The following is a 24,726-nucleotide window of genomic DNA, read 5'->3' as shown; positions in this document are numbered from 1 at the left end:
TTATGTTTGTTACAGGAGGAGATCTGTGCTCATGGAAATAGGTGGTTCTTCATGTAAGTTCAACATTCATATGCGGGCAGTAAACTGCAAACAAAATATATATTCTAGTCAGCGTGTGTGATGTAACTGTGGCTCCGCTGCACTTTCTTTGTTCAAAAGACACGTCTCCTCGAAAAACAAAGTGATGTATTTCAAAGATTAGACATTGATTAGAAAATGTTGTTGTTTACAAAAATTTATTCATACAAATCTTACAACACTTTCATAACAATGACAAACGTAAAACCCCATATAAGGACTCCTGTGTGTATAACGATGTCACTTGTACTAAGGTTCACTTTTAAAACACATTGTTTTCAGATAGATAAGAGATTAAACATTGAAGTAAGGCGTTCGGCGCTTTCAGAAATATCAACAACAGGCATTTTCTATGATCTGAACAACATCTCTATTATATTCTCAAACCCTTTTAAATCTAGATAGTGATGCACAAAGTTCTAATATGTAGGGGATATTTTCTCATTGATAAATTACTGACCCAAAATAATCGACAACACGTCATAATCAACAGCAAGGAACACTGGTCATTGTCTACTGTTCTCACAGACACTGAACACCCCATGCACACACACACACACACAAACAGTCAGACACACACACATACATCGCCTGCTTCACCGACATACACATTCTATTCACTTTTTTAATATACTTTATACTCAACAAATCATTGCCATGCTTTAAAAGAAAGCCTAATTCTACTACTCTTGGGGCAGACTAAGCCGAGCGATTAAACAGAGGAAAAGGAAGTTTTAATGTAAGCTAATGGACTGCAGCATTGTAGGGCCACTAAAATTGCCATCTGTCACTTGTGGTGAATATTCTTTTTAGTATTTTTTTTTTTAGTATTTTTTATGTTTTTCTCACGTCGAAGCAAGGCACCAAAAGCCAAAAGCTGTTTCCACCTCCGCATGCATGTTCAGTCACTCGTCCACACAAACAAACATTAAATGCACACACGCTCACAGATAAACGCAATATGCACATACGCACTCACGCAAAGCCTGTACGATGGAGCCAAATTGAAGAAGGAGTGTGTTGATAGTTTCTATGGGGGAACACAGGCCACTGATTAGATTGCAGGGGTGCATAAAGCTGCATTTGCATAATGTTGAATAAATACATGAGATATCTCTCTAATAAAAGTCATAGGGAATATCCCTCTGCTGGAGGGCTGAATTTCATACACCTCTGTTCTGCTGGTCTGATCCACCTTGACTCACATACTCTTAAACCTTCTTATGAAACCAAAGTGAAGGGAATTCAACGTCTGACATTTTTTTTTATCAGACTCATTGACCCTGATCTCACTTCAACAGGTGAGCAGAGGCAGTGGTGCCATCACTTGTTTTGTTTGTTTGTTTGGTTCTGTATTGACGTGCGACAAACCTCCTCTGGCTCGTGGGTGCTGTAACCTGTGTCTTATGCAACAGGCTACTTTGCTTGCCTTTCCTCTCTCGCGCTCTCTCTTTCACACACACACACACAAACACACACCGTCTCTTTTTCCACTGCCTTTTCTTCGACTCCACACACACATCTCTTTATCAGCTAACACTCTTCACCTGCTTCCTCACATACTCTAACACAGATCAGCTTTACAGTGAAACTAGAGCATTAACATCAAACCAGAAACTTGGCATGGCAATCTAGAAGCAAAAGAACTTGAACTACTACTACAACCAAGATAAAGGCAATCAGCATATAAGGGAGGTGAGGGGGGTCCAGTGTCTTGTTCTATGATATCCACAATGACAGCAGCAGGACAGGTAAAAATAAAATCAACAAGTCAGTGCAGTACCAGTTTCTATCACTTCTAGCCCTCTTTCTTCACATTTCTGTCACAAAACATCTGAAGGGGGGGGGGGGCTGAAAGAGGCTTAGCACAGCTCATCTCCTACACAGCAACAAAAGCACAATCGCATGCAGTTTGTAAGGGAAAATTAGCACGGTGTCAGTTTTCACATGCACCATTAAATCAGAAATAAGAGTCCAGTATCTCTAACCCCAACTCAGACGCTACCTTCCCTCTCCTCCTCTTTTGTCAAACTGCATCACTTTCTGCTCCTTCTGAGTCCTTTCTAAATATTTCGGAGCTCTGCCAAAATACAATCAACAGTTTAAGCATTTTTTTTCCTTTCTCTTCTCCATTTAATCCTGTTGACTGAACAGAGACAACACTGAGATGACTATGTGCTCTGTGTAATTTTTATACTGTACACAATACACATATGTGAAACATTCCTTAGACAGTCGTATCGAGCATAATTTATCTCCCACTGTAAATGACTCTCGAGGCGAGTGAGCAAGCAGTGTTTTCTGCATACTGTTAACAGCAACTCGAGTGCTTCCTTTCGATTTAGTAAAGGCATCAGTGCCCTTGCAAAAGCCTGCAATGAAATTGGAAAGAAGGTTGAATTTTTACCAGCACTTACATTGACTGAATGTGTAAGTCAATCGGTTAACCATCAAATGAGAGGCTGTGGAACAAAAGCCGTCTGAATTCCCCTTGGAGGGGCAGCAAGCTATACAAACCCACAGAGCTCCCATTAAGGGAGCGTGGAGAAGCGTGGACAAGGGCAACATCTATCATTTAGGATAAGCCGGATATGCCTCACATAGCATGCTCACTGCTTCTTTGGGCCTGTTTGGAAAACAAACAACACTAAAAAAATAGAACGTTGGTTACAAAAATAAGTATAACATTCAATACTTTGATTGTCTTTTTAAAATCTATTTATTTTCTGCATATGTAGATGACTTTTAAAGATTTCAAGCGCATAATGTTGAAGGTGCACAATTATCTCTTTCTTCTTCTTCTTCTTTTTTTTTATCATTTTGTTTTGTTTTCAACATCGTAAACATGAAAATAAAATATTGGTCCACAAAGTATAACTGTGCGGTATCAAGTGCTTTTGTACAAAAAGAAAAAAAACGATATTATTATTAAAATATTCATTTTAATGGCTTTACTTCATACATAAATACATGTTGAAAGAACACAGGCGCAATCCACTGGTTGGTCAGATATATCTGAATGACTTCGATTTAACGACTGGATGTATATACACAGGAGGGCAGTTTGAGCGCCTTAACAGCGCTACAAATAGGCAAGCCGGCGTCCTTTGTTCCTAACTCTCTGTCTGTACCTTCTACCCAGAACCGCTGCCAGGTATTTCTGCACGGCCATCTGCTTTCTATAGCGACTGTAGCTGTCAGTGAAGATCCCATCTGAGTGTCTTTTGGATAAGGGCTCTGATTCTTCCTCCATGCTGTTGTCGTCACTGAAAAAATACAGAAGATAAATAAAACAACAGTGACATTAGTTAAAGCTGCGAGGTCTTGACTGGTTTGTGCTCTTTTTGATGTGGCATTTCAACTTTGATCATCTCTTCATCTGGCCAGTAGTCATTAATAATGCATTTATGGGCCTTTATTTTATTTTTTTTATTTTTTTTGTTTTTTTGTTTTTTACGTTAAAATATATATATATGTGAGGAAAGATTTGGTGATTTAAGCGTTTTGGAAAGGTTATCAAATATTAATTTACATCCCATTACATATTCTGACGCTTGCTTTTTTTCCCACCACCACCCATTAATGTTTGTAAAAGCAAAATCAATTGATAGGTAAGACAAGGGCTACAAATAGCGCTGTATTTCAGTATGTTATTCTTAAAGAACATAAATCGTGGATGCAATGTCACGCCACATCAAAATAGGAGCAAAACGGTGGAATGAAAATGTCCAGACGTTATATAGAGGGGTAGCATTTTTTTAAGAAGAAGAAATAAACCACACACGCACGTAAAATGACAGACAGTGACACAGCAGCCTGAACTTGAGCAGCGCAGAAACATAAAAAAAATAAAATAAAAATGATGACTGCAGGTGAACGCTAATAAGAAATGCCCTTACCCTGCACGAATTGTCATCAGAGAATGCAGATAATGTCTCGCTGTTAACTGACCCAGGATCTCCCTCAAGGCTCTATCTAATTCTTCCTCAGCATGCCTTTCTGGTCTGAGATGATAAAACGCCAAAACACATAGATCGTCAGTGACTAAAATAAAAATAAATAAATTAAAACAAAATAAAAAAATAGATTAAAAAGCGCGGACAAAATGATCAAAAGTAGCCTAAAATGTTCCCGCCCACTCGCATGTCCAATATCACGTCAAGTGCAATAAATAAATAAGAAAGAAAGAAAGAAAGAAAGAAAGAAAGAAAGAAAGAAAGAAAGAAAGAAAGAAAGAAAGAAAGAAAGAAAGAGATTAAAGGCTATCCTTTACGAATCTGCCGACCTTCTTTTTTTTCTTTTTTTTTAATCTTGATTATCAACTGCAGGGAATCAACATTTTAGGCTACTCGGTATGAAAATAAGACAGGACAAATAACATGAGAAACTCTGGGAAAAATAAAGCAAGCAAACATTATAGCAAACAGCAACAAAGTCATTAAATTGGAATCCAGCCCAAGGCTTTGGCTGTGAAACGAAGGCGCATTTACCTCTTCTCCTGTGGGTAGTATAGGGTGTATGCGTCGTCGTTTAAGGATGGCGGGCTTCGTATAGCAATCTGATCACTATCAAAACCCATGTCGGATAACGAATTCCCGTCCTCATCGAATGCGTCGTTTTCAAGTCTGCATAAAGAAAGAACATTCATCACAATTTTGATCAATGCACACGTGTGGACGCAGGAGTGAAAGGATGCCAAATGTCTGCATCTGCCTTTAAAAACAGCGGGCGGTTAAATGCAATGAAAAAGGGTAAAAACGGGGGAAAGAGGCTTTTTAGAATAAATAAATAAAGAAAAATAAGCCAGAAAACGAATAATTTAAATTTGGCGAAAATAATGACTTGAATTTTATTAAATGCGTCCTGCTGTATTGTTTTCTTTCTTTGAATATGTTTTTCTTTCTGGAAGAAATCGGGTTTTTTTAATATATATATATTCCACTTGATGCTGCCGGCTCCAACCTTATTAATTATTTAAAACTCGAAACAATGGGTGTGAAAATGATCACATTTAGTGTAGGCGTGGAGCTCAAAAATATTAAAAAGAATTCAGAAAATACCTTTTTTATGTATTTATTTATTTATAATTTGATCAACGAGAACCACGCCCAAATAATGGATATGCTTTTCCCGAAGAAGGAAAAAAAGAAGAAGAAGACTAAATCTTAAATGGATAAAGCTCCCCTATTCGTTTTGCCTCGCCTCTCCTTGGTGACGCCAGTCCACCGTCATCCCGAGGGCTATCCATTGCATCGACTGCATTCTCATTTTTAATAAGGGGAGTTCCGTGAACCGTCCCACCGGACAGATACTCCTGTGCAATTTCCATACTCATTTTCCACACCAGCCTTGCATTTGATTGTTTAAAAGCCTGCATGTCCTTCTGTTATCATGCTTAACTGGGAGATTCTAAAACTTGCGCGCGGAGTTTCTGCGCAATTGCGCGCATTTATTTGAAATAAAGTGAACAAACCTCTTTTTCGTTGATTGCAGCAAACGTAACAGCAACATTAAATGAAACGTGTTGCTGAGGAGCATTTCAAATAGAACATAAAGGACAACGATAACAACCCAGAAACCAGAAACCTACCTAATCTTGGGGTAACTTAGTCCAAGAGGTGTGCAGAAGACGCTGTAGTGCATAAAGATCCCGTAGATGAGCAAGATTAAAGTCGCTTTACTCGAACTGGCCATGCTGTTAGGAAATGAGAAACAGACACAACATTAAACAGAGCAGTTACCTGACAATAAAGCGGCTTTTTCTTTGTTGTATCAAAATCACAAGGCGGTGCTACTTTATCACCACTAATAAAACTAAAAAGCTGGTTCGAACATGAACCTGTTTGAATTAACTGGATAAAGATAGCGTCCACTGGCTTATACCAAAAAAGGATCATTAAAAACGAGGGGTGGGAAGAAAAAACTGGATATTTTGTGTTTTATTCACCTCATCTTGTAAAAGTTACACTGCGGTAATGACACCAAATCCTCTATGTTCAGCGTCAAAGTAGCTAAAAAATTGCAGATCTCCACGCAGTTCACAAAAAGGGAAAAATTTCCATTACTTTATCTCGCTCTGGAGCATAAATTTCTCCGAGTTGTAAGACAGTCCGCAGATAAAGCACATACCTATAGCAGGAACGCAGAGAGGAGGCTGTGCTGTAGGTTGTGAACCGGGCGCGGTTGTGGCAGTGCGTGTCTGCGTGTGTGTGAGAGTGAGAGAGAAAGAAAGAGAGAGACGGTATCTTTCTCACGGCACTTCTTCCCTGGCTGAAGCGCCTCCGTCGTCTCCTTATGTTCCCCTCAGTGCTGCCTATCTCACTTTTATACCCAATTAATAGGACTCAACCGGTCGCAAAGCCAAACAAAAACTCGGTGGGAGAGCGCGCTGTCTGTGCGTCTACATATCGTTGCTCTAAACTTTTGTCCTGTGCTGTGATTGCCTTGGATTTTTATCCATGTATCGCAAGCCTTGCCCCCCTCCTTCTCCTCCTCCTCCTCGTCCTCCACCTCCCTCCAATAAGTCACATTAAGGATGCTATAGACGTCATCAAGTCTTCCTCCCGGAATATAATAGTACAGTTCCTTCCTCATCGATGCATCCGTCAGACTCACCCCCACCTCCCTCCGAAGATGGAAGTTTACTTTCAAACTTTCTTCTTTTTTTAAAAAAAAAAAGAGAGAGAGAGAGAGAAAGAGAGAGAGACGCTTGTGAATGCATACATGAAATCATCAAGTTTTGATGTGACGCCCAATACAGATCAGTTCGTCAACGCCTTAACCACTACTGCTTTTCTTGTTTTTTTTTCTTCTTTTTTTAAAATATAAAATAAATAAATAAAACTTTCACGTCACCAATAGGTTAATTACGCTTTAGTGATTATCTCTGATCTGGGAAGTGGTGCTGGTGGTTTCAAATGACTTGATGGTTTTGATGGAGGGTGATCAGGCTTCCGATGACCAAGTCCAAGGCCCCTGGGGAGTCGGGAGCTGTCCAGTGCTGAAACGACTCGTCTCAAATTGCGGCTTTCAGACTTTATATTCACTTTTCTTTTTGTTCTAATCGTTTACAATAATTGCTCACTGGATGTCGAGGGGTGGCTTTAATGGCCGTGCAATGAGAACGCTAAGGTCTAAACCTAACCTCTGGATTGTTGAAATAAACGAGGCACATAATCGGATTTGAACAACGGCTGGTGACGCAGGATGCTGGTTCGGAGAGTCTGCGTGGCCGAATAAACGATTCACGTTTTCCCAGCATTGTTCTCAAATTATCTATGTCATTACAATCTGCTGATTGATGTGTTTAAACGAAAAACGACGATGCAATGCTTTTTATATAGAACATGTGTCAAATAACCAAGAAGAAGGCCTAATCCTCTCCACCCATAGTGGACTGGTGACGTCTAATTTCGAGCTCGTGGAGAGTAAGTCGAACCTCTCTGTATCTGCAGCTTCTGAGCAATTTTCTCTTTATTGTTTGTTCTAATGCCGCAGTCAGATGATTGGAGCAAAACTTGGCATTCTTTTTTACTCCATACATGAGACTTTTCATCTTGGAGGTTCGGAGGCCGGTCTAGCAAACTTGAATATTTTTCGTGGGGACTGGTAATATTCGCCAAATGGAGAGGTCAGGAGACGCTTAGGTTTAACTATGCACCCCCACTGAATCAGATATATAGCTCACCAACCAATTGAAGAGTTTGCCAAAGAGGGGAGACGGAGACATTCACGTCAGCGTTTTGTTTACGCTGACGCAATATGACGAAAAGAGCCAGTCACTGCGGGAGGGGGGCTATCTAGAACCTCTCCTTGATTCATATGAAGACAACAACTTAAAGCCCATGCGTTTCAACTGGAGCAGACTGCTAATATTAGGCCGGGTACAGCAGGTAGCATGCAGCTCCGTAGCCTGAGCAAACGGCGCCATCATGAGGACAGAGGACAAACACGCTGAGCCAGTCTACCGAAGTTTAGTCATCATCACAGAAGCACACAGAAGGAAAGAAAGAAGGGAGAAGTGGAGCAAATCCTCACACCAGTAATTCCTCTTCATAAAGTGTCACCTTGTTAGTGAAACAGCTTAACTGAGAGCTTCATTTAAAATTCGTGTGATTTCGGCATGACATTACAACTGAGAGGGTTATTTTGCATTTAAAACACAGACGCGTAAAATGGAGCTACTCCAGCGTGGCTTTGAATGTCACTGCACCTACAGTTTAGTGAAGGCTCATAAAGGCCAGTTTCCCTATATGGCTGACCCATAATTGAAGTACTCTTTTTTTCGAGCTGGAACCTCTGTGAGTTGCTAAACATTGGCCATCAGAATCAGAAACACACAACACCACAGAGAGATCATAGATAAGGAAAAGGGATATGTGTTCAACAGCTTTTCTACAGATTTCTGTCCGATTTGTTATCCGTGGAAGATTTAAAGTGCCCAAATTCAGATTTCCCTTCAGTCCATGTTTATCTATTACATAATACAATGCAGTAATAATAACCGTTTATGTGCTTTATCAAATGTAAATAAAACCGAATTCAATGATTCCGTGATCTCAAAAGCCATATTTTGCAAAAGACCATAGAAAACAGACCACCCTATGGCAACACGTCTTCTTTTTTTCTTTTTTTTTTAAAGTCTGTAGACAAGTGTGAACTGAGGAGACCAGTTGCTGGTCTTTGGGGAGAGAAATGTTCCATTCTTGTCTGCTATAGGATTCTAGTTACTCAACAGTCTTTGTCATATTTGTTTCATTAATTTCTTCGGTTGGTGAAAGGGTCTCCACGGGATTCTTTTCTAATAGAGCCAGGTTTAGCATTCTCTTACTGAAGGCTTTCCCTGGAAAACATGTAATCTGGATGCACATGTTGCTCTAAAAGTTGCATATACCTTTCAGCATTGATGTGCAGCACACATCTGGTCTTTCCAGCTGTGAAAGCTGCCAATTACAATGGACCCCCATACTATCAGAGACACAGGTTCAAATTTTACATTTCAGTTCATCTGAACACAGAACAGATTTCCACTTTTGCCTCAGTCCATTTTAAATTAGCTTTGGTCCAAAGGACAAGACGGTAGCACAAGCTTATGTTTATGTTTATTTAAAGAGATCATGTCTATTAATTAACATGAGAACTTAAATTCATCATGTAAATATGCCAGATTTAGGCTAATTTTCATCGGCATACGGCTTCTTTTTTGCATAGAAATGCTACTTTCGACTGCTCCCTCACTCACAAGGGGTCACAGGTAGCTTTGCTTGTTTGATTTCATAGATTCTTGCACTAGATTACCTTCCTAACCCAATCCCAAAAGGTTTTATGTCTCTCTGAAAATAACAGGTATTTAGTATTGATTCTCAACCCCTTGCACACAGAGATTTCTTCAAATTCTCATGTTTTGATTATGTTATTTGTTGTAGATATATAGATATTCACAATCTTCAAATTTTTACATTGAAGAACATTATCTTGAAATTGCTCCACAATTTGTAGACACAGTTTTGTTGAAAACTGGTGATCTTCCATCTGTCCTTTCTTCTGAGAAACTCTGTTTCTAAGAGGTTCTTTTTATACCCGGTCACGTTTCCTGTCCAATCACGGCTCATATCCGATCATACTGCCAACCTCTTGTAAATCAACCTAATTAGTAGCAAAATGTTGCTCCACGTGTTTCTTTTTAGTTCCACTTTTTGTTGCCCTGTCCCAACTGTTTTAAATAGTGTTTCTGCCATGAAATAAAAATGAGCTAATATTTATCATGAAGTAGTAAAACATCTCAGCTCAGTTTTCTATGGTCAATAAAATATAGGTATATGAGATTTGCAAATGATTTGCAAATGATTGCATTCTCGTTTTATTCACAATATCCACCTTTTTTGGAATTGGGGCAGTACTGAACTACTACTACAATACTACTGCTATAATAATAATAATAATAATAATAATAATCAAAAGAAGAAGAAGAAGAAGAAGAAGGGTGAGGTGGGGTGGTCAGGATTATCTATGATGGATAATGGTATATTGCTCAGTGGCCTCTCCACAACAGCTTCAAACTTCCTAATCAGGTTATTTGGACTATAGCTGCCACTAGTGCAAATGCTACTCCCCCATATAATGACCTTATTACAAAAATAAGAGGAAGGCTTTCTTAAGGACATTTTGAAATGCTATTAATCTTGCATCTCCTTGCAAGCCATGCACGGCCCATTGGCTGATACCCCTGAATCAGGAGGTCAGCAATTAATGGAGGGCACCACCAATAAGCTCATAAAGAGATCAAATTAAGACTGAGCAGAACTGAGTGTAGCTTATTGCTGCAGCCCTCCTCCACAGTCCCAGTTTCTTATGTGACCCTTAGGGAAAATTAATTGCACATCCGCTGCCCTGAATGGAATTTAACCAACGTGTTTGAGCAACAGTTGTGTTTATTTCCACCCCAATAACTGGTTCGCATGATATTTAATCTGAGCATGGATGTTTACTGTAAATATTGTTCTTTTTTGTCCTGTCTGTCCCCTCACCCACAGCTGGTGACGACAGATGGCTGCCCCTTTCGGAACCTGGTTCTGCCCGAGCTTTCTCCCTGTTAAAAGGGAGTTTTTCCCTCCCACTGTCGCTAAGCGCTTGCTCCATTTGGGGGGGGGGGGGGGGGGGGGGTCTGATTGGTGGGTAGTGGAGTTTTCTCTGTATTGCTGTAAGGTCTTTACCTTAAAATATAACGTGCTTTGAAATGACCGTTGTCGTGATTTGATGCTATATAGATCAAATTGAATTAAATGGAATTGAATTATTTAACTTTAAAGGCTAACCGATAATAAAATATAATATTAAATCTAACCGATGAAAAAAACAAAATGTAGATATCGAGCAGTGGAAATCATTGCATGATGACAAACAGTGACCGTGCAAACTCTGAGAATCCTTGCTCGTATGCATCCGAAGTGTTTTGCAGACGGAGCCACTTTCTAGGAAAAAAGCATCTGGGGGACATGCTGTGGCGCCTGCGCACTGTGTAGTTAGAGTCAGTAGGGGTCAGCAAATCACTTGAAAATTGTTTCATCCCTTTACAGACACACTCCCGCTGTGTCTGTAGTCAGCGTTTGGTTAGGTGTTCAAGATGAAAGCCCAACATTAGCCTCCCGCTCTCCTTCCTTTTCTCATTAAATATTTTGAAATTATTTTAAATATGACTTTTTTTAAACTACCGCCTCTGTGTAAGTTTAGAAATCTTATGGAAACAATGAATATTTTAATAAGTGTTTTACACACTATGATTTTCCAGTCTGTGCTTCGCAGACAGCCTCGCTGAAACACGCAGTCTTTTACACCTATTGTTAACTCAAGTATCTGCGTGAACACACCTCTTTTAACCGTTTGTAAAACCCAGATGGCGCTAAATGCCTGCGCAATATGAACAAAGTTCAGAGGTGAACACCACGACGCGACTGCGCTTTATTTTTATGGCCAAATAATACATCTTAAAAAAAAGAAAAAGAATGAATGGAGATTGTTGGAGAGCATAACTGAAAACGCTTTAGCTGTCCGGGCAGATGGTGGGCTTTCTCCTTTACAGGGATGTCGGCCATATTGGGCACACGGGAAAACCGTTCAATAGGACACAATGATACCTTCAAGTTCTATCGGAAATAACAAAACGTCGACATGACCAGGCGTGGGCTAGATAAAAGTTTGATTTGTCTTTTTTAATGACCAAATAATTGAATTATTCAGATTAAAAGACTCTTTATCTTGTTGCAGTACAAAATATACCACGGAGTAAGATATCCGTTACACATGAGTAGTTCACTGACAGACAAAAGTAATTACTTTGAAGTTATCCTCGGTGTGGTTATTTGCTGTACTTCTGTGAGCAAGCTAAAATTCTTTGGGTTTCGTACAGTTTGACAATTAGAAGAAGCAATTTGGTGATATCGCATTTTTAAAGAAACAAAGGCCAAACATTCAGAAAAATAATGGTCAGATTAATAATAATAATAATTATTATTATTATTATTATAACATAAGCGTCTTCAATCCTCATTATAGTATACACACACAAACAAACCGCGCTATTATATATATATAGTAACACTGGATAAGAATGGATATTTATATTATGCTGCCTCTCAAACTGGAGGTCGGATTGGCGTTTGAAGTTGGGATTTGCCGATGTTCGAGTCTAATCTGAGCAAGTGAAGGCAGCATGATTCCTTCTTTGGCCTCGTCTGTTCCTCGGTCCTAGTCCGGCTATTGTTGTGTGTCTTTCGTGGCAACCCTGACCTATCGGCAGGCGGTGATTTCTGATATTTTAAACTGCTTTGCTCAGCGCCTCCACCGCCATATTAAGTAGTCTTTGTCAGCTGGCGGCGTGTCCTCGCTTTGAGGGAATTTTAATTTAAAAAAAGGATCCCAGTGAAGGGCTCAGTGCTCGTGAAGTAGTTAATCGGTATGGGACAGACGGAAGACTGAGATTCCACGTTAGTAGAGTCTGCTCGTGTCGCCCGTTTCCACTTAAGGTTGTCGACGTGAAATTGAAAACGCTGGGGGGAAAAAAGGCTCACAGGACGCATGTAGCCGACCCACCACACTGCTACGGTCGCTTTTGAGGTAAGAAACGCTCGCCAACAACTGACATTTTACGTTGGAAGTCGATTCAGCAGGGCCTCGTTGTGTTTGTGACACTTGGAGAAAGTTGGGAAGGGACCAGAGGAGTTTCCTCGCTGTGTTACATTGTCGTAAAAGCATGTTTCATTATTAATCCGCGTTTAAGACCCCGGTGGGGTGGGGGTGGGGGGTCGGTCCTGTGTTGGAGAGGACAGCTGTTTGGAAAGGCTCCAAAACCGTCCTGGGACAAGACGAGAGCAGAGTTGTAGCTATGATGAGAGGTATTATTTATTCATTTACATCTTGGAAATCTTTATTTCAACTACATATTTTGGTTCTTTTCATACAATAAAAGTTTACCACCCTGTCCCTATCTCTGTGCCTCACCCAGTCTCCCTCTCCACACATGCATCAGCTGTTTTAGGCCTCAGCTGTGATAGGCCTTTTAATGCAAGGCACTCATCAGATTTTTCTAAATGGCCAGTGTTTTGATGCCAACTTTGCTCTTGCGTGCTTTTATTGTGATAGTGCAGCTCTGTTCCTCAGACTTATACACACGTGTGTAAGATTTTCAGGCATGCTGCTGTGTTGGATTGTGTATGTATCCTAACATTTACTGCCCCTGACTCTGCATGTGTCTGTCGGTGTGCTTATATACTCTGGTGCCACGGTAATCCCTCTGTTAGTACAGCCCCAGTTGGCTGGACAGTTGTGTCTCCTTCTCACACAGACACAAACACACACATATACACACACAGCTGGAATGGAGAGGGCAGTTGGTAGAGGAGTGAGGAGCACTAACAGGTGGTGTTGGCTGCGGTCCAGGAGCTTGAATTTTAACTGGGTTGAAGGATCCTTGCATACTCTTTGAGTGTCCTCATGGCACGAATGAGACTCTACACTGTCATTAAAGTTTGCTGATTAGAAGCCTCCAGTCTTTTGTGCCACAAGTGGAAAGGCTGAAGTCGTAAGGCAGCTCCACACATGTTGGCAATCTGAACAAATGTTTGGATTTTTGGTGAAAAATAAAAAAATAAAAGAGGAGAATTCACCGTGGGCAGAGGGAACAAGAAGAGCTCTTCTTTTTAATAGCTTGAAGATGGCTCTTTCTCTTTCCCAGCCTCACTCTAGCCTTTGACGGGCACAGCAGGTGGCCTCGACGGCATGAATGGATTCGGAAGGAAGTTCATCTCCTAGCTCCCCGACAGTCCCCTCCTCTCGCTGTGATTGGCAGAGATGGCAGGCTGCCCTGAAGATAAGACCGAGCTGGGCCTCAGAGAGTGTGCCAGGGCAATTACTGCGTTATGCTTTAGTAATGGGTTTTCAGGCCCTTGTATATTTTCATTGCTCAGTGCTTGTGGCTGGCGTTAAAAACCAAGGCGATTAACTTTAATATTATGCAATGGCTTTATCTTTATCAGAATGAGCAGTTTGGCTGTAGAAATAATGTTTACTTATGCATATTGCACATGCTCATTAATAACTTTTTTACGGTGCTGAAAAGATCAATGAAAAACAAATAAGCAAGGCTGGAGTGATTGATGAATTCATCTGAAGAATCTATAAAAAAATACTGAACGATTGCTGGTTTTCAAACTTTTCAGATGTGAGGTTTTTTTCTGCATTTGTCTCATTTACACCACTATGACTCAGTTTTTTCGATTTTTGTTTTCAGTGTCCAAAAAGTTCAAAAACAACTCATGTTTAAGGATTTCCAGCTGATCGGGTTAATCCACTACCTGGATCACATAACCATAAGGAAATTGGTGCACGTTTTCATCTATTCTTGGATATAGAGTATAAACATGCTTCTCTCTGTAATTGTACCTGCTCTAATAATCTGGCCCTCCAGGTATTTGAGTATTTCAATACAAAGGTTTTTCTTTATGCAATGTTCCAAATAGGGCTTCAGTCTATATTTGTCTCTATAAGTTGTGAAATAGTGGTCAGTACTGCTCTGTGCCAAGTTTCACTCTCTGGTCACTTCCATGTTATTGTTGTCAGATGACATTTGCAAACATTAATGCCTTTCTTTTATTTAAAATGAATAAATAAGTGTCCTTCCTGAGTTATGACCAGTTTGTTTAACCACGATCTCCATTAGCAGCATTAGATCCATTAGATCAGCCTCAGGTTAGCTATTTTTAGCTTAGCTATTTATCCTGGGGTCCCTACACACATAATCCAACAATCGCAACATGCAAACAAAACAAGCAGGTTCTTTGTATAAAAAGAACATTTTAATTTAAACAACTAACTTATATCTATTGCTTTGGTTCCAAGATCAGGGCTTTAAGTTTGCGTTCATATTCACACAGTATATTTACATCCTGTGTCCATCAGCTGTCTTCATTATCCATTTGTTAATACTGCTTTAACAGATATTTAAACTGATTTAACTTGTGAGAACATTGCCGTGCACATCATGCAGATTCATTTTGAGCTATTTGTAACTTATTTCTTCCTTTTGTTGAAGCACTGGAACAGATCACACTAATGCATTTTATAACCTCGTGTCATTCATTTTAAAGCTCTTCTAATGACTGACAAACCTCCACCTGTTTTACTTACATTATTATCAGACTATGTTAATTTACAATCCACCATTATATCAAATAGTTTAGTTTTCTTCGATAGGAACATTCTTAACACTCAGGTGGTAACATTTAACACCAGTTTATTATCTGTCACACAATCTTCTACAGCCTTCAACTCCTCATTACGTGTTTCCTTTAACTTATCGGTTGACGCTATAAATAACTCTTGAGTCATCAGCATATATAGCAATCTGAGCCTATTTTAATAAGATCATTAATAAAAAGACAAAATAATAATGGTCCCAAACAGCTACCTTGGTTACTCCACACATTACATGTCTTGTCTTTGACGGACCATTAAATTAAATAATCTGCCTACAATTTCACAGACAAAAGTTATGTTATAGCTGAAATGAGTGTGCTGACCTGGAAGCAGTACATATGTTATCACTGCAAGATAACATCAAGTATTATTCAGGCATTTACAGCTACCATCTGAGCCTTTCAGTGACAAACACAGCACTTTTAGTCTGACATGGACAGTTGTCTAGTGGGATTACACTGCAGTCATTTTATAGTTACCCATTATAGCAATCTCAATCACTACCAATGCAAACAGTTGTGGTCCAACCAGATTGGAACCAGTTAGAAGAAACCTGGTTTATACAATGTTGATAAGCCTGTAAGCTACCAGAATACTTTGCCTTAAAAGCTGTCAGAAACAGAGACTGAACGATGAAAACCTTTGCTGATAGCTTTCCGTACTTGAGTGTTTTTTTTTTTTTATATAGACTTACACTCTATTCTGGCTTACATATTCTGACTTAATATACAAAGTCTTACACTCTGAAAAAACACATCCTCTGTTGAGCTCCGGTCTCTGGTATACACCCTACAAGCCCAGTCTGCGTCACAGAAATGTCCCAAGTGACTGCAAAGTTTGCGAAAGGCAGTTGTGTAAGGGTCAAAGTCTTCTCCAAAGTTGCGTCATTCGCGATCTGTCACCTCAGTAGCCAGAGTAAGGAGCTTCATCTCACAGGACATAATGCATGAATATCGCATTTATACAGAGCTGTACTGAACCATTTTTCTGAGAGCAGACATGCTGGAATTTGTTTTGTTTCTTTTAAAAAAAAAAAAAAAAAGCCCTCAAATAATTAAAACCAGTTTGTCCATTAGGATTGAGTTTGTTTTCTTTTCGTTTGACAGATCTGAGATTTAGCATGACGTTTTCTTTTCCCTGTTTTTGCTTAGTTACTCTGCTTACAGTTTCTGCCTGATATTTGCATCAAATTGCTGTACTGACTGTATAACTGGTTATCTCTTGTGTGGTAGCTCGCTGACTCGTGCCATTATAACAAGTATAAGGCTAACAGTTTGTAATGCTGGAATTTTTCTTAATTTGAATGTTGATGCATGCCAGCCGCAGCAAATAGCTTCCCGCCTGTAGTGCAGCTTCATTGTTGTATTTTCCCCTCTGGGAAGCAGCAGCCTGTGTCTCCTTAATCTGCATCAGCATCACTGGTAGTCTGGCACATAGCATTGCATGTCGCATGTCCCTGGATACAGTCTATTGCCAGCATTTGTTTGAACACATACCAGTCGCTGGGAGTAAAGTTATTCATAAATATGCGTGGGAGTATCTGGATAAGTATATTTCCCTTTCTTCTGTTATTCCACACAGTGGTGGTTGTTTGAAGTGCAATGCAACTAATCAGTATTGTCGTTCTTTATTATTGCACCATTTGTTTTCTAAATTAACATATTTTTCATTCCTGTAAATGGTCCGTTTGATCTGAAGGAAGATCAATAAAATTGAATGAACGTGAAGGGTTATGGTAAATATTAAAAAAAAATACCATTCAATTAATGTTGTTGACCTAAGTGCATCAAAATCAGTGCTTCAGTTTTTTTGGGTTTTTTTTAATATATGTACTTTACTAAAGAAATCAAAGAGACCACAAAAGAACTCACAAAAAATCCTCGAACATGATTTATAATGCATCAACATTATTAAGGTCACTTTATTGATCATGTTTGACGCAAGCTGTGATGACACCACAGCTCAGTCACCACGTATACAGCCGCTGAGGGTGTGCCATACTCACTGTAGTGTTCTTCTGAGTGATGGGTGTCGCCACTCAGACTTCTATACAGCATAAGTGCTGGTCTAGGAGAAGAAAATGTCAAAAAAGACAAGCAAAGAAAATCAGAATTTGTTTTTTTTTTTCCTTTAAAGAATTCTCCGGAAAGTCTGATCTTCTCTGGAAATCAGAGGTTCTGCGCTATCGCTGAGGTGGTGGTTTAAAAACAACACAACCAGCTGGAACAACAACAAAGCCTGGCACGCACCAGCGGATGTGGGGCCACCCTTTGTGGCGCTGTTTGGCAACATTAGTGGGTAGTTTATTTCAGACAACATTTAATGATAGGCGAGACCACCACAGCTATCATCTGCCAACAAGTGACACTTGTCAAAATAACTTGTCTGGATACAGTCTATAAAAGAAGCTACTTTTAACTGCTCGCTTATTCACAAAGGATCACCGCAGCAGGCAACTCTGTATGTTTGATTTGGCAATTTTTTTTTCTTTACGCTTGATGCCCTTCCTGGTCCAACTGGAATTATTTCCAGTTCTTACCTAAAAGGAATTTATAGGTTACAAATCTACAGGAAGTTTGGCAAGTAATCACAACAGCTTTTGCTAATGCAAACTAGGACTGCAACTAATGATTATTTTGGTAGTCGACTAGTGTGCCAACGATTGTTTCAATAACTCTTATCTCCACTTCTTGTGGGCAAACCTCTTGCACCAGGCTCCACTACCTCACCTCCTCAAGTCTGCTCACCTGTGAATGTCACCCTGTTGTCTCGTCCCACAGCAAATTAAAATAATGACTCACGAACATTTGAATTTGAAAATTTAAAAATAATCTAATGTAATTGTAACATTTCTCAATAGGACATGCTTAATTCTAATTGTACTATGATTGCATTCTCTTTAACGACTAATCAGTACACAATAAAAATATAGTTCAGATTACAGGTTTAGCAGTATTACTGCTGTTTGTAAGCACTGCTTCCATCTTGGATGGTGATGTCCGTGTTGGTAGGGTGTCTTTGAATTTTCAAGTTGGAAGTTTTTGGGGATTGTTCCAGTTGAATATTCTAACTCATAATGCCATAGATCATAGGCTCGTTACATGATATGATGTTGCCCACACCTATGCTGATGTGTAGTGCACAGCTTGTTTAATTACTGTGGATGTTCCAAGTGGTGCCAGTCGATAGACTTTTTTTTTTAATGCCAAGATTAATATGTTTTTTCATTCTTGTGTCTATTTGTATTTGTCTATTCCTGTTGTACTTATTTTTTTTTACGATCTCTTCTATTCCGATAGTTTTAGTAATCTGCCTGCAGGAATCTGCTAACATTTGTAAGCCCTTATATTGATACTACGATTATTGTTCTTTATACTGAGGTGATGATTGTTATTCTCTTACTGATAATTAAAAAAAAACTGGCAAAAAACTAGCCAGAATTGAATAGGAAGAATCGACGGTGCTGAACAGGCTAATCACGGTTCTCTATAGGAGCGCGTCAGGTTACAGCATAGAGTTCAGAGGGTTTTGTGGTTATGTCATAGGTCACAACGTAGGTTTCACGCTGTAGCAAAACTTGAGCATAGCTCTTTTGCTAGCTGCTCCTGTTGTTAAACTGTAGAACAAATAGTTCTGCCTGTAAAGCACTGCAGTGTTGCTGATTATCTAGTAAAACTTTTTGAGACAGGATCAGGCCGATGCCAGATCAGCATGCCCAGTTTTGTCAAAATCGCTGTTATGTTATGTTTTTGAGAAACTATGGGACTAAGACGTCCTTTGTGAGCTGACAAAATACTCCCATTTCTTAAATAAAAAAAAAAAAAAAATATAGCTCAGCTTCACGAAAAATTGAGTTTTTTAGAATGTATAGTTTGCACAGGGCAATAACACAATGGTAGCATGCACTATACATTATCCATCTTAAATCAGATCATGACCCAAATCACTGTATGGGCTTGAGGCACCATTTACCGTGCCCCTTGGAACCACCAGAAAAATGGCACATTTCTTTCAGCTAAACTCATTGTGTGTGTAACAGCCTCATTTAGGAAGCCATCTGAGAGAAGATACAGTAATCTGCCTGTAATTTGATTTGCTGTGAAGGCGATTTAAGCTGTCATTGCTGTTGGCAGATTTGTCACACTAGAGAAAACACTGGTAGTAATATTTATCTTTGTGACATGCATTATCGGGCTTTTTTTTTCCTTTTACAAAACTGCAATTGATGTATAGTACAATGATTTGGCTAAGCTGTTGTAATGATACCATTTTCTATTCATGCCAGCTGTACTTGTAAATGTTTGTCTATGAGGCCATCTGGTTGTTTTGAATATTTAATTGGAGCATTTGATTGATAGTTGGCTGTTGGGTGCCACTGTAAGAACAGTTCCGGGCCCTTATAAGCTTTTGTGCTGTTGGTGTTGTAGGAATATGCATGGGATCGTATAGTTCGGGGGATTCTGATGTGATCTGTGGGGGAGCACCACAAAATCCTTTCTCTTTGTCCATAACAAAAGGTGGGGGCAGACAAAAGAGAAAGCCAGAGGGAGAGGTGAAGTTTCTGCCTTTTCTCAGCGCACATTTCCCAGTTTTAAGTTTTAAAGAAAAACTGGGTGGTTCATTTGTTATGTGACACCCCCCCAAGAAAGAACTGAACCAGAATATGATGGACAACTCCAATGATGTTGGGGCATATTTTGACACGGACAGTAGAAAAGCCAGTTCCAGTTCTAAAGGAATCACATTCCACATGTTTTTAAGGCATCGTTGAAGATTTGTATTTGATAAGTTGCTGCTGTGTTATGTCTAGATTCTGCTTCAAGCCAATTCTTGAGATCTAAAGTGAAACTTGTGGCTGTTGAGCCAGTTTGACATTCGGGCTTGCTCAGGCTTGTTATCCATCCATTACTGTCTTAGAGAGCAAATAATATGAAATCATAATGGTATAAACAGCATACTGATTTAAATTGATTTGGTCTTCATCTTTCCAGTTATTGACCCTTCATCTTAAAGTAGACATGCCACTTGCATTCTTCTTCATCAGTTTTTATGCTATTAGCGGCAGGCTAAAGTGCTGCTTCCAAAACAAACAGAATTTTGGATGTTTTTTCAGAAATGTTTTCACAAATTTGTTCCAGGTCAGCTCTAAGGTTCTGCACTTTGTGTATCGGACAGATGAAGCAGCACGTTTTGAAAAAAGGTGGGGAAGTGAAACAATAGACCAAAAAGGTTGTGCAATGGGGAAAAAAGTATAACAAATTAGATAATGATATGTTAGTCATAGTTTCTGTCAACAACCATTTTTTTTCCTAACTCAAACAAGAGGATAACTAAATAAAAACTAATGCACAAGGACAAAAAATATAATGTAATGTATCAAGACTTGTCAAGGCCAACATGTTCTGGAGAGATGAGATCCAAACAGAACTAATTAAGTGTTGTAGAAAGGCGGGACGAGTTTGGAATGGATCCAATCAGAAGTAACACTTCCCGTTTCTCATGAAAATGTGACAAAATGCCAACGAAAATAAGATTCCTAGTATTTAGCAAATCTGACTGGTAAAAATCTGACTTTTACTTCTTTACTTGATCTTGTGATTAAGAGTTGTGCAACAGTTTGATGTTGTGTGTTGTTTTATGAATGAGAAGGAACCCAGAGCTTCCAGAGAAAAAACACAGAAGTGGGGAGTATATGCAAGCGCGTCATCAATGTTCAAAAGTCAGTATTGATAAGTTATGGAGGTGCATTAGTGCACATGGCATCTTTATACATCTGTGGAGGCTCCATTATTGCTAAACAAAATCATGGACATCATAAAAGAGAGGTATGTGACTTTAAATGTGAGTTATGTTTTTGTTGGTAGAAAGTCAGTAAAAGTATCAAGTGTTTGGGTTTTTTTGTTTTGTTTTGTTTTTTATAGTCTATTTTGGGTGAATATGTCTTGGTAACCAATGAAGTGCCCAGAGCTGGTTCGAGATATTTGCCAAACTGTGAGGCTTGCACTTGAAGGACTTCAACAATATAGGTTTTCCGAGCAGCTTATTCTGCCAATTGTGTGGTTTCTTTTTCAGGAAAGGCCTAGGAAGATGATGTCATTCATTACAAAAACACAACTCCATTGCGGAGCAGGCTGAGTGCTGAACTGACCTGGACACAGCTCAGATCCATCACACATTAGGAACATTAAGAGCATTAAAGGGGAGGCCTAAACGGCAAATGTACATTTTGGTGGCATCAAAATAAAAATCATTGTTCCCATAAAATCCACTTGGACCTGTTTTTTTTGGTCAGCTTGCTAGCAGTATAGAGTTTCTGCATTGAAATATCTGCGTAAGTATTTTGTTATACTAGTAATTTAGTAGACAAATTTTAAAAAATGAATCTGGAGAATATTATTTTCTATCCCAGCATATTTGGTTTTCCAAAACAGTTTTCTAATCTAGTTTTTATTTTTTATTTTTTGCATTTGATAATAACCGACTTTAACTAACTGCCAGTCGTAGTGCTGCCGTGCCCACACAGCTCACATGCTGCTGTCACCAGCTGGTTATCTCGTCTGTGCTAAAACTTCTGTTAGCTAGACCTCCTTCTGCAGTGGATGTCTGGATTCTGAGAAGCAGCTGACTCATCCTCGTAATTTCTAGTAATATATGTCATTATAATTGTCATATTTGCATTTGATTTCTTCTAACATTGTTGCTCCAGACACATAAATAGAATTTAACTGTACAGTACAGTATAAATATAAATATTGATTGTTTCAGGTCTGATTCTTCTTGCTCAGCATTAGCTTTCCGTGAGTCCTGTTTATTTGTTCCGAGAAAGTCAGTTGGTCCCAGTTTGATGAAACAAATTGGGCGTCTAATGTCTTTTGCTTGCTTTGTTGTTTATTGTCGCTGTCGACCTTTAGCTGGATTTTAAGTAGAAAGGCTCAAAGGGTTAACAGCAGTAACGCTCTAGGTCTCAGTGCAGTGTAGCTTTTGATTTTGTTGCTGATATAATCGCTGCCTTGCTGCTTGCACATTGCGATTGCGATCAGGCTGTGTTGGGCTCCTTTGGCGCTATTCCCAACAGTCGGCATGTTTTCAATCTTTTATTTACTCTGTGGTGCAGAGCTGCACTGAGCTACACACAAAGAGAAATGTGCAGTCGTTGTGTTAGGGCTCATTTATTCATAGAGAACAACAAACGGGCCGAGCAGGGGATTTGTGCTGCAGTTTCTTTGTCGGGTGTTTTGTTACTTAATGGGAGGTGACTGCTGAACAGTGTTTCTTTAGCTTCAAGGCCACTTAACCTTGGAGCCAAAGCTCAGAGCCACCAAAGCTACAGCCTAACCTCTTAGCACAGAAGAATAACTTCACCTGACTCAGCCGCTCACATATTAAGTGCTATAATCCTTAACTAGCTTCAGAACAAAGATACTAATTCAAATTGGAACATTAAAAGAGATTTGATGTACTTATATAACCCTTAATTAGGCTTAAATTGTGGTATGTTTAGGGTTATTATTATTATTTTCGCTTACAGAAATACTGAAGTTTATTCAGGCTTTTGAAAGTCTGCAATTTCCAAATTACAAGATTCACACTTTTAATGATAACTCGCACAGCTAATGTCTTAACAAGCTGGAGGAGAAAAAAAGATCACTTAAAGTTTAGTCAACCAGTCATGTTCCTCGCAAATGTAGTCAACTGTAGCTAATTAACTGAAATGCTGCAAGCTTGCGAAAGTTTCTTTAGTCAGAAGTACCACTTTTGTTCCATTTTAATGACTGAAGAACACTTTGCTGTTCTTTCACTCAACTTCACAATTTGCACATAGTTATCAGATTTCAAGTGTCTTCAAACCGCGTCATGTGGTCTGGAATACAAAGATAGCGTTGCGGTAGAGAACAACTGGAAATCCTAATATCTGAGACACTGAAAACTTTTGTGAATTTTTTTGGCTTCAGATACGGTATAAACAATGAACCCATTATGTTAATGTTACAGATCTGATAAACACACTATTAAAACATTTACAGCCCGTGCAGCCGTAGGTCACACACCAATGAAAAAGTTTACCCATGTGATTTAAGCCAACCAAAACAGAAAACAAGGCAAACACTCAACCATAATCCAGCATTTGAACACACATTATCTTTTTTTCTTTGACATTTGAATGACAAGTTAAAAGTAAAATCAGCGACTAAAGCTAAAGATGCTTCGATCCAGCTTTTTTTCAGTTTCCCACCCAGTACCAGTTACATTGGCTTTTAGTATCTGAGAATGTGACGTGATGTTTTTAAATTGATGAAGGGACTGTGACTCATTCTTTTAGGACGTGCACTGAACCAGCGTCCTCCTCCCTTCTCCCTCAGTCTCTCTGACCGAGTGTAATGAGCGCAAAGTGTGACGGGAAAAACAACCATGATCTGATATCTTCATTCATGCCAACTCACTTTGGCCACAGCTCTGCCGTTTACCACTGATCCCTAACATAATTATTGTTAGTATTATCAGAGAGTATATGCGATTATACAGTAGATTCTACAAACGATTATCCATTTATAATGACATATTATAAAAAAACAGTACTTTTGGATACATGTGGTTAGAACAACTTATAATGATGTATAAATAAATATAACATCTTTTTATGAAGCTGAATCTGTGTATTAGATTGGCATATTTATTTATACCATATAAATATATTATAGGTTGCATAATCAAAACAGTTATATAAAATGAGATGGATAGTGTTTGGAATTAATTTGGAATTAATTGATTAACTTGGAGAGGGTAGTGATTAGATTATGTTTTTGTGAATATGATGGATTTATGATTTTTTTGTGTGTTATCACATATTATTTATGTGTGAATTGAAGATTTGACTGATTGAAAATGTAGTTTTTCCCCAAGTAATTTTATCTCCACCAAGTGCTGATTGATTAAACCCGTAACAGTTGTATGCAAATCCTTTCAGCATTAACGGTATCATAAGGGATGAGTGCACACTTCAGCTATTCTGTTACAAATACCAATGTGACCCTTCACTTACGGGCACTTGAAACTATGTTGTAACATTTTACAAATGCCAGGATATGAGTCACTGAAACTGGAGCAATCTTGGAGTTGAGCATCCATCTGCTGTGTAGTGGCAGCTTGTTTCACTCTGCTGCCACGCGCATGTGTGCGCGCACATGCACTCGACCTGCATACACACAAGTAGTTTGACATAGAGGTCAAAGGTGAGAAAAATGAGTAAACAGAGAGGATGCTGTCAACCCTTGACAACGCACACGAGCTCTCATACTCAGACACCGAATACGTTTCTTTGCGATCACACACTCTCCTAATTTGAGCCCAGATCATACGCTGTGCAGACTAGACTGCTAAACTGCCATGTACATGCTTTTA

General features: G+C 39.1%; 2 protein-coding genes across 4 annotated transcripts in view; one reads left to right on the top strand and one right to left on the bottom strand.

The window, feature by feature from the left end:
* Nucleotides 1-241: 241 nt before the first annotated feature.
* On the bottom strand, nucleotides 242-6,486 carry adcyap1b (adenylate cyclase activating polypeptide 1b). Of its 3 annotated transcripts, none has more exons than XM_082514124.1 (5): nucleotides 6,208-6,486; nucleotides 5,669-5,773; nucleotides 4,569-4,703; nucleotides 3,978-4,082; nucleotides 242-3,344 (listed from the first exon to the last, which is right to left on the bottom strand). In XM_082514124.1, the coding sequence occupies exons 2-5, from the start codon at nucleotides 5,770-5,772 to the stop codon at nucleotides 3,161-3,163; spliced, it is 528 nt and encodes a 175-aa protein (XP_082370250.1). In that variant the 5' UTR covers nucleotide 5,773; nucleotides 6,208-6,486; the 3' UTR covers nucleotides 242-3,160. The 3 variants fall into 3 exon arrangements, with proteins under 3 accessions (XP_082370250.1, XP_082370249.1, XP_082370251.1); XM_082514123.1 differs by lacking the exon at nucleotides 6,208-6,486 and adding an exon at nucleotides 6,026-6,194; XM_082514125.1 differs by lacking the exons at nucleotides 3,978-4,082; nucleotides 6,208-6,486 and adding an exon at nucleotides 6,026-6,194.
* Nucleotides 6,487-12,278: 5,792 nt separating this feature from the next.
* The window catches only part of yes1 (YES proto-oncogene 1, Src family tyrosine kinase), a 33,537-nt gene continuing 21,089 nt past the window's right edge, over nucleotides 12,279-24,726 (top strand). Inside the window, exon 1 of the mRNA XM_082513862.1 lies at nucleotides 12,279-12,690. The gene's annotated coding sequence lies outside the window, so the exon portion shown is untranslated. The remainder of the gene's footprint in view (nucleotides 12,691-24,726) is intronic.

The sequence above is a fragment of the Aulonocara stuartgranti genome (assembly GCF_965226115.1).
Source record: "Aulonocara stuartgranti genome assembly, chromosome: 18".
Lineage (NCBI taxonomy): Eukaryota > Metazoa > Chordata > Actinopteri > Cichliformes > Cichlidae > Aulonocara > Aulonocara stuartgranti.
The sequence above is the reverse complement of the archived record's forward strand: the minus strand, read 5'-3'. Positions and strand labels throughout refer to the sequence as shown.

Bases quoted from the DNA above. Each gene is read 5' to 3' on its own strand.
- adcyap1b (XM_082514123.1), bottom strand. The intron at 4,083-4,568 runs GTAAATGCGCCT...TTATCATCTCAG, and splicing joins TACTACCCACAGGAGAAGAG to ACCAGAAAGGCATGCTGAGG. The intron at 3,345-3,977 runs GTAAGGGCATTT...GTATTTTTTCAG, and splicing joins CTGATGACAATTCGTGCAGG to TGACGACAACAGCATGGAGG.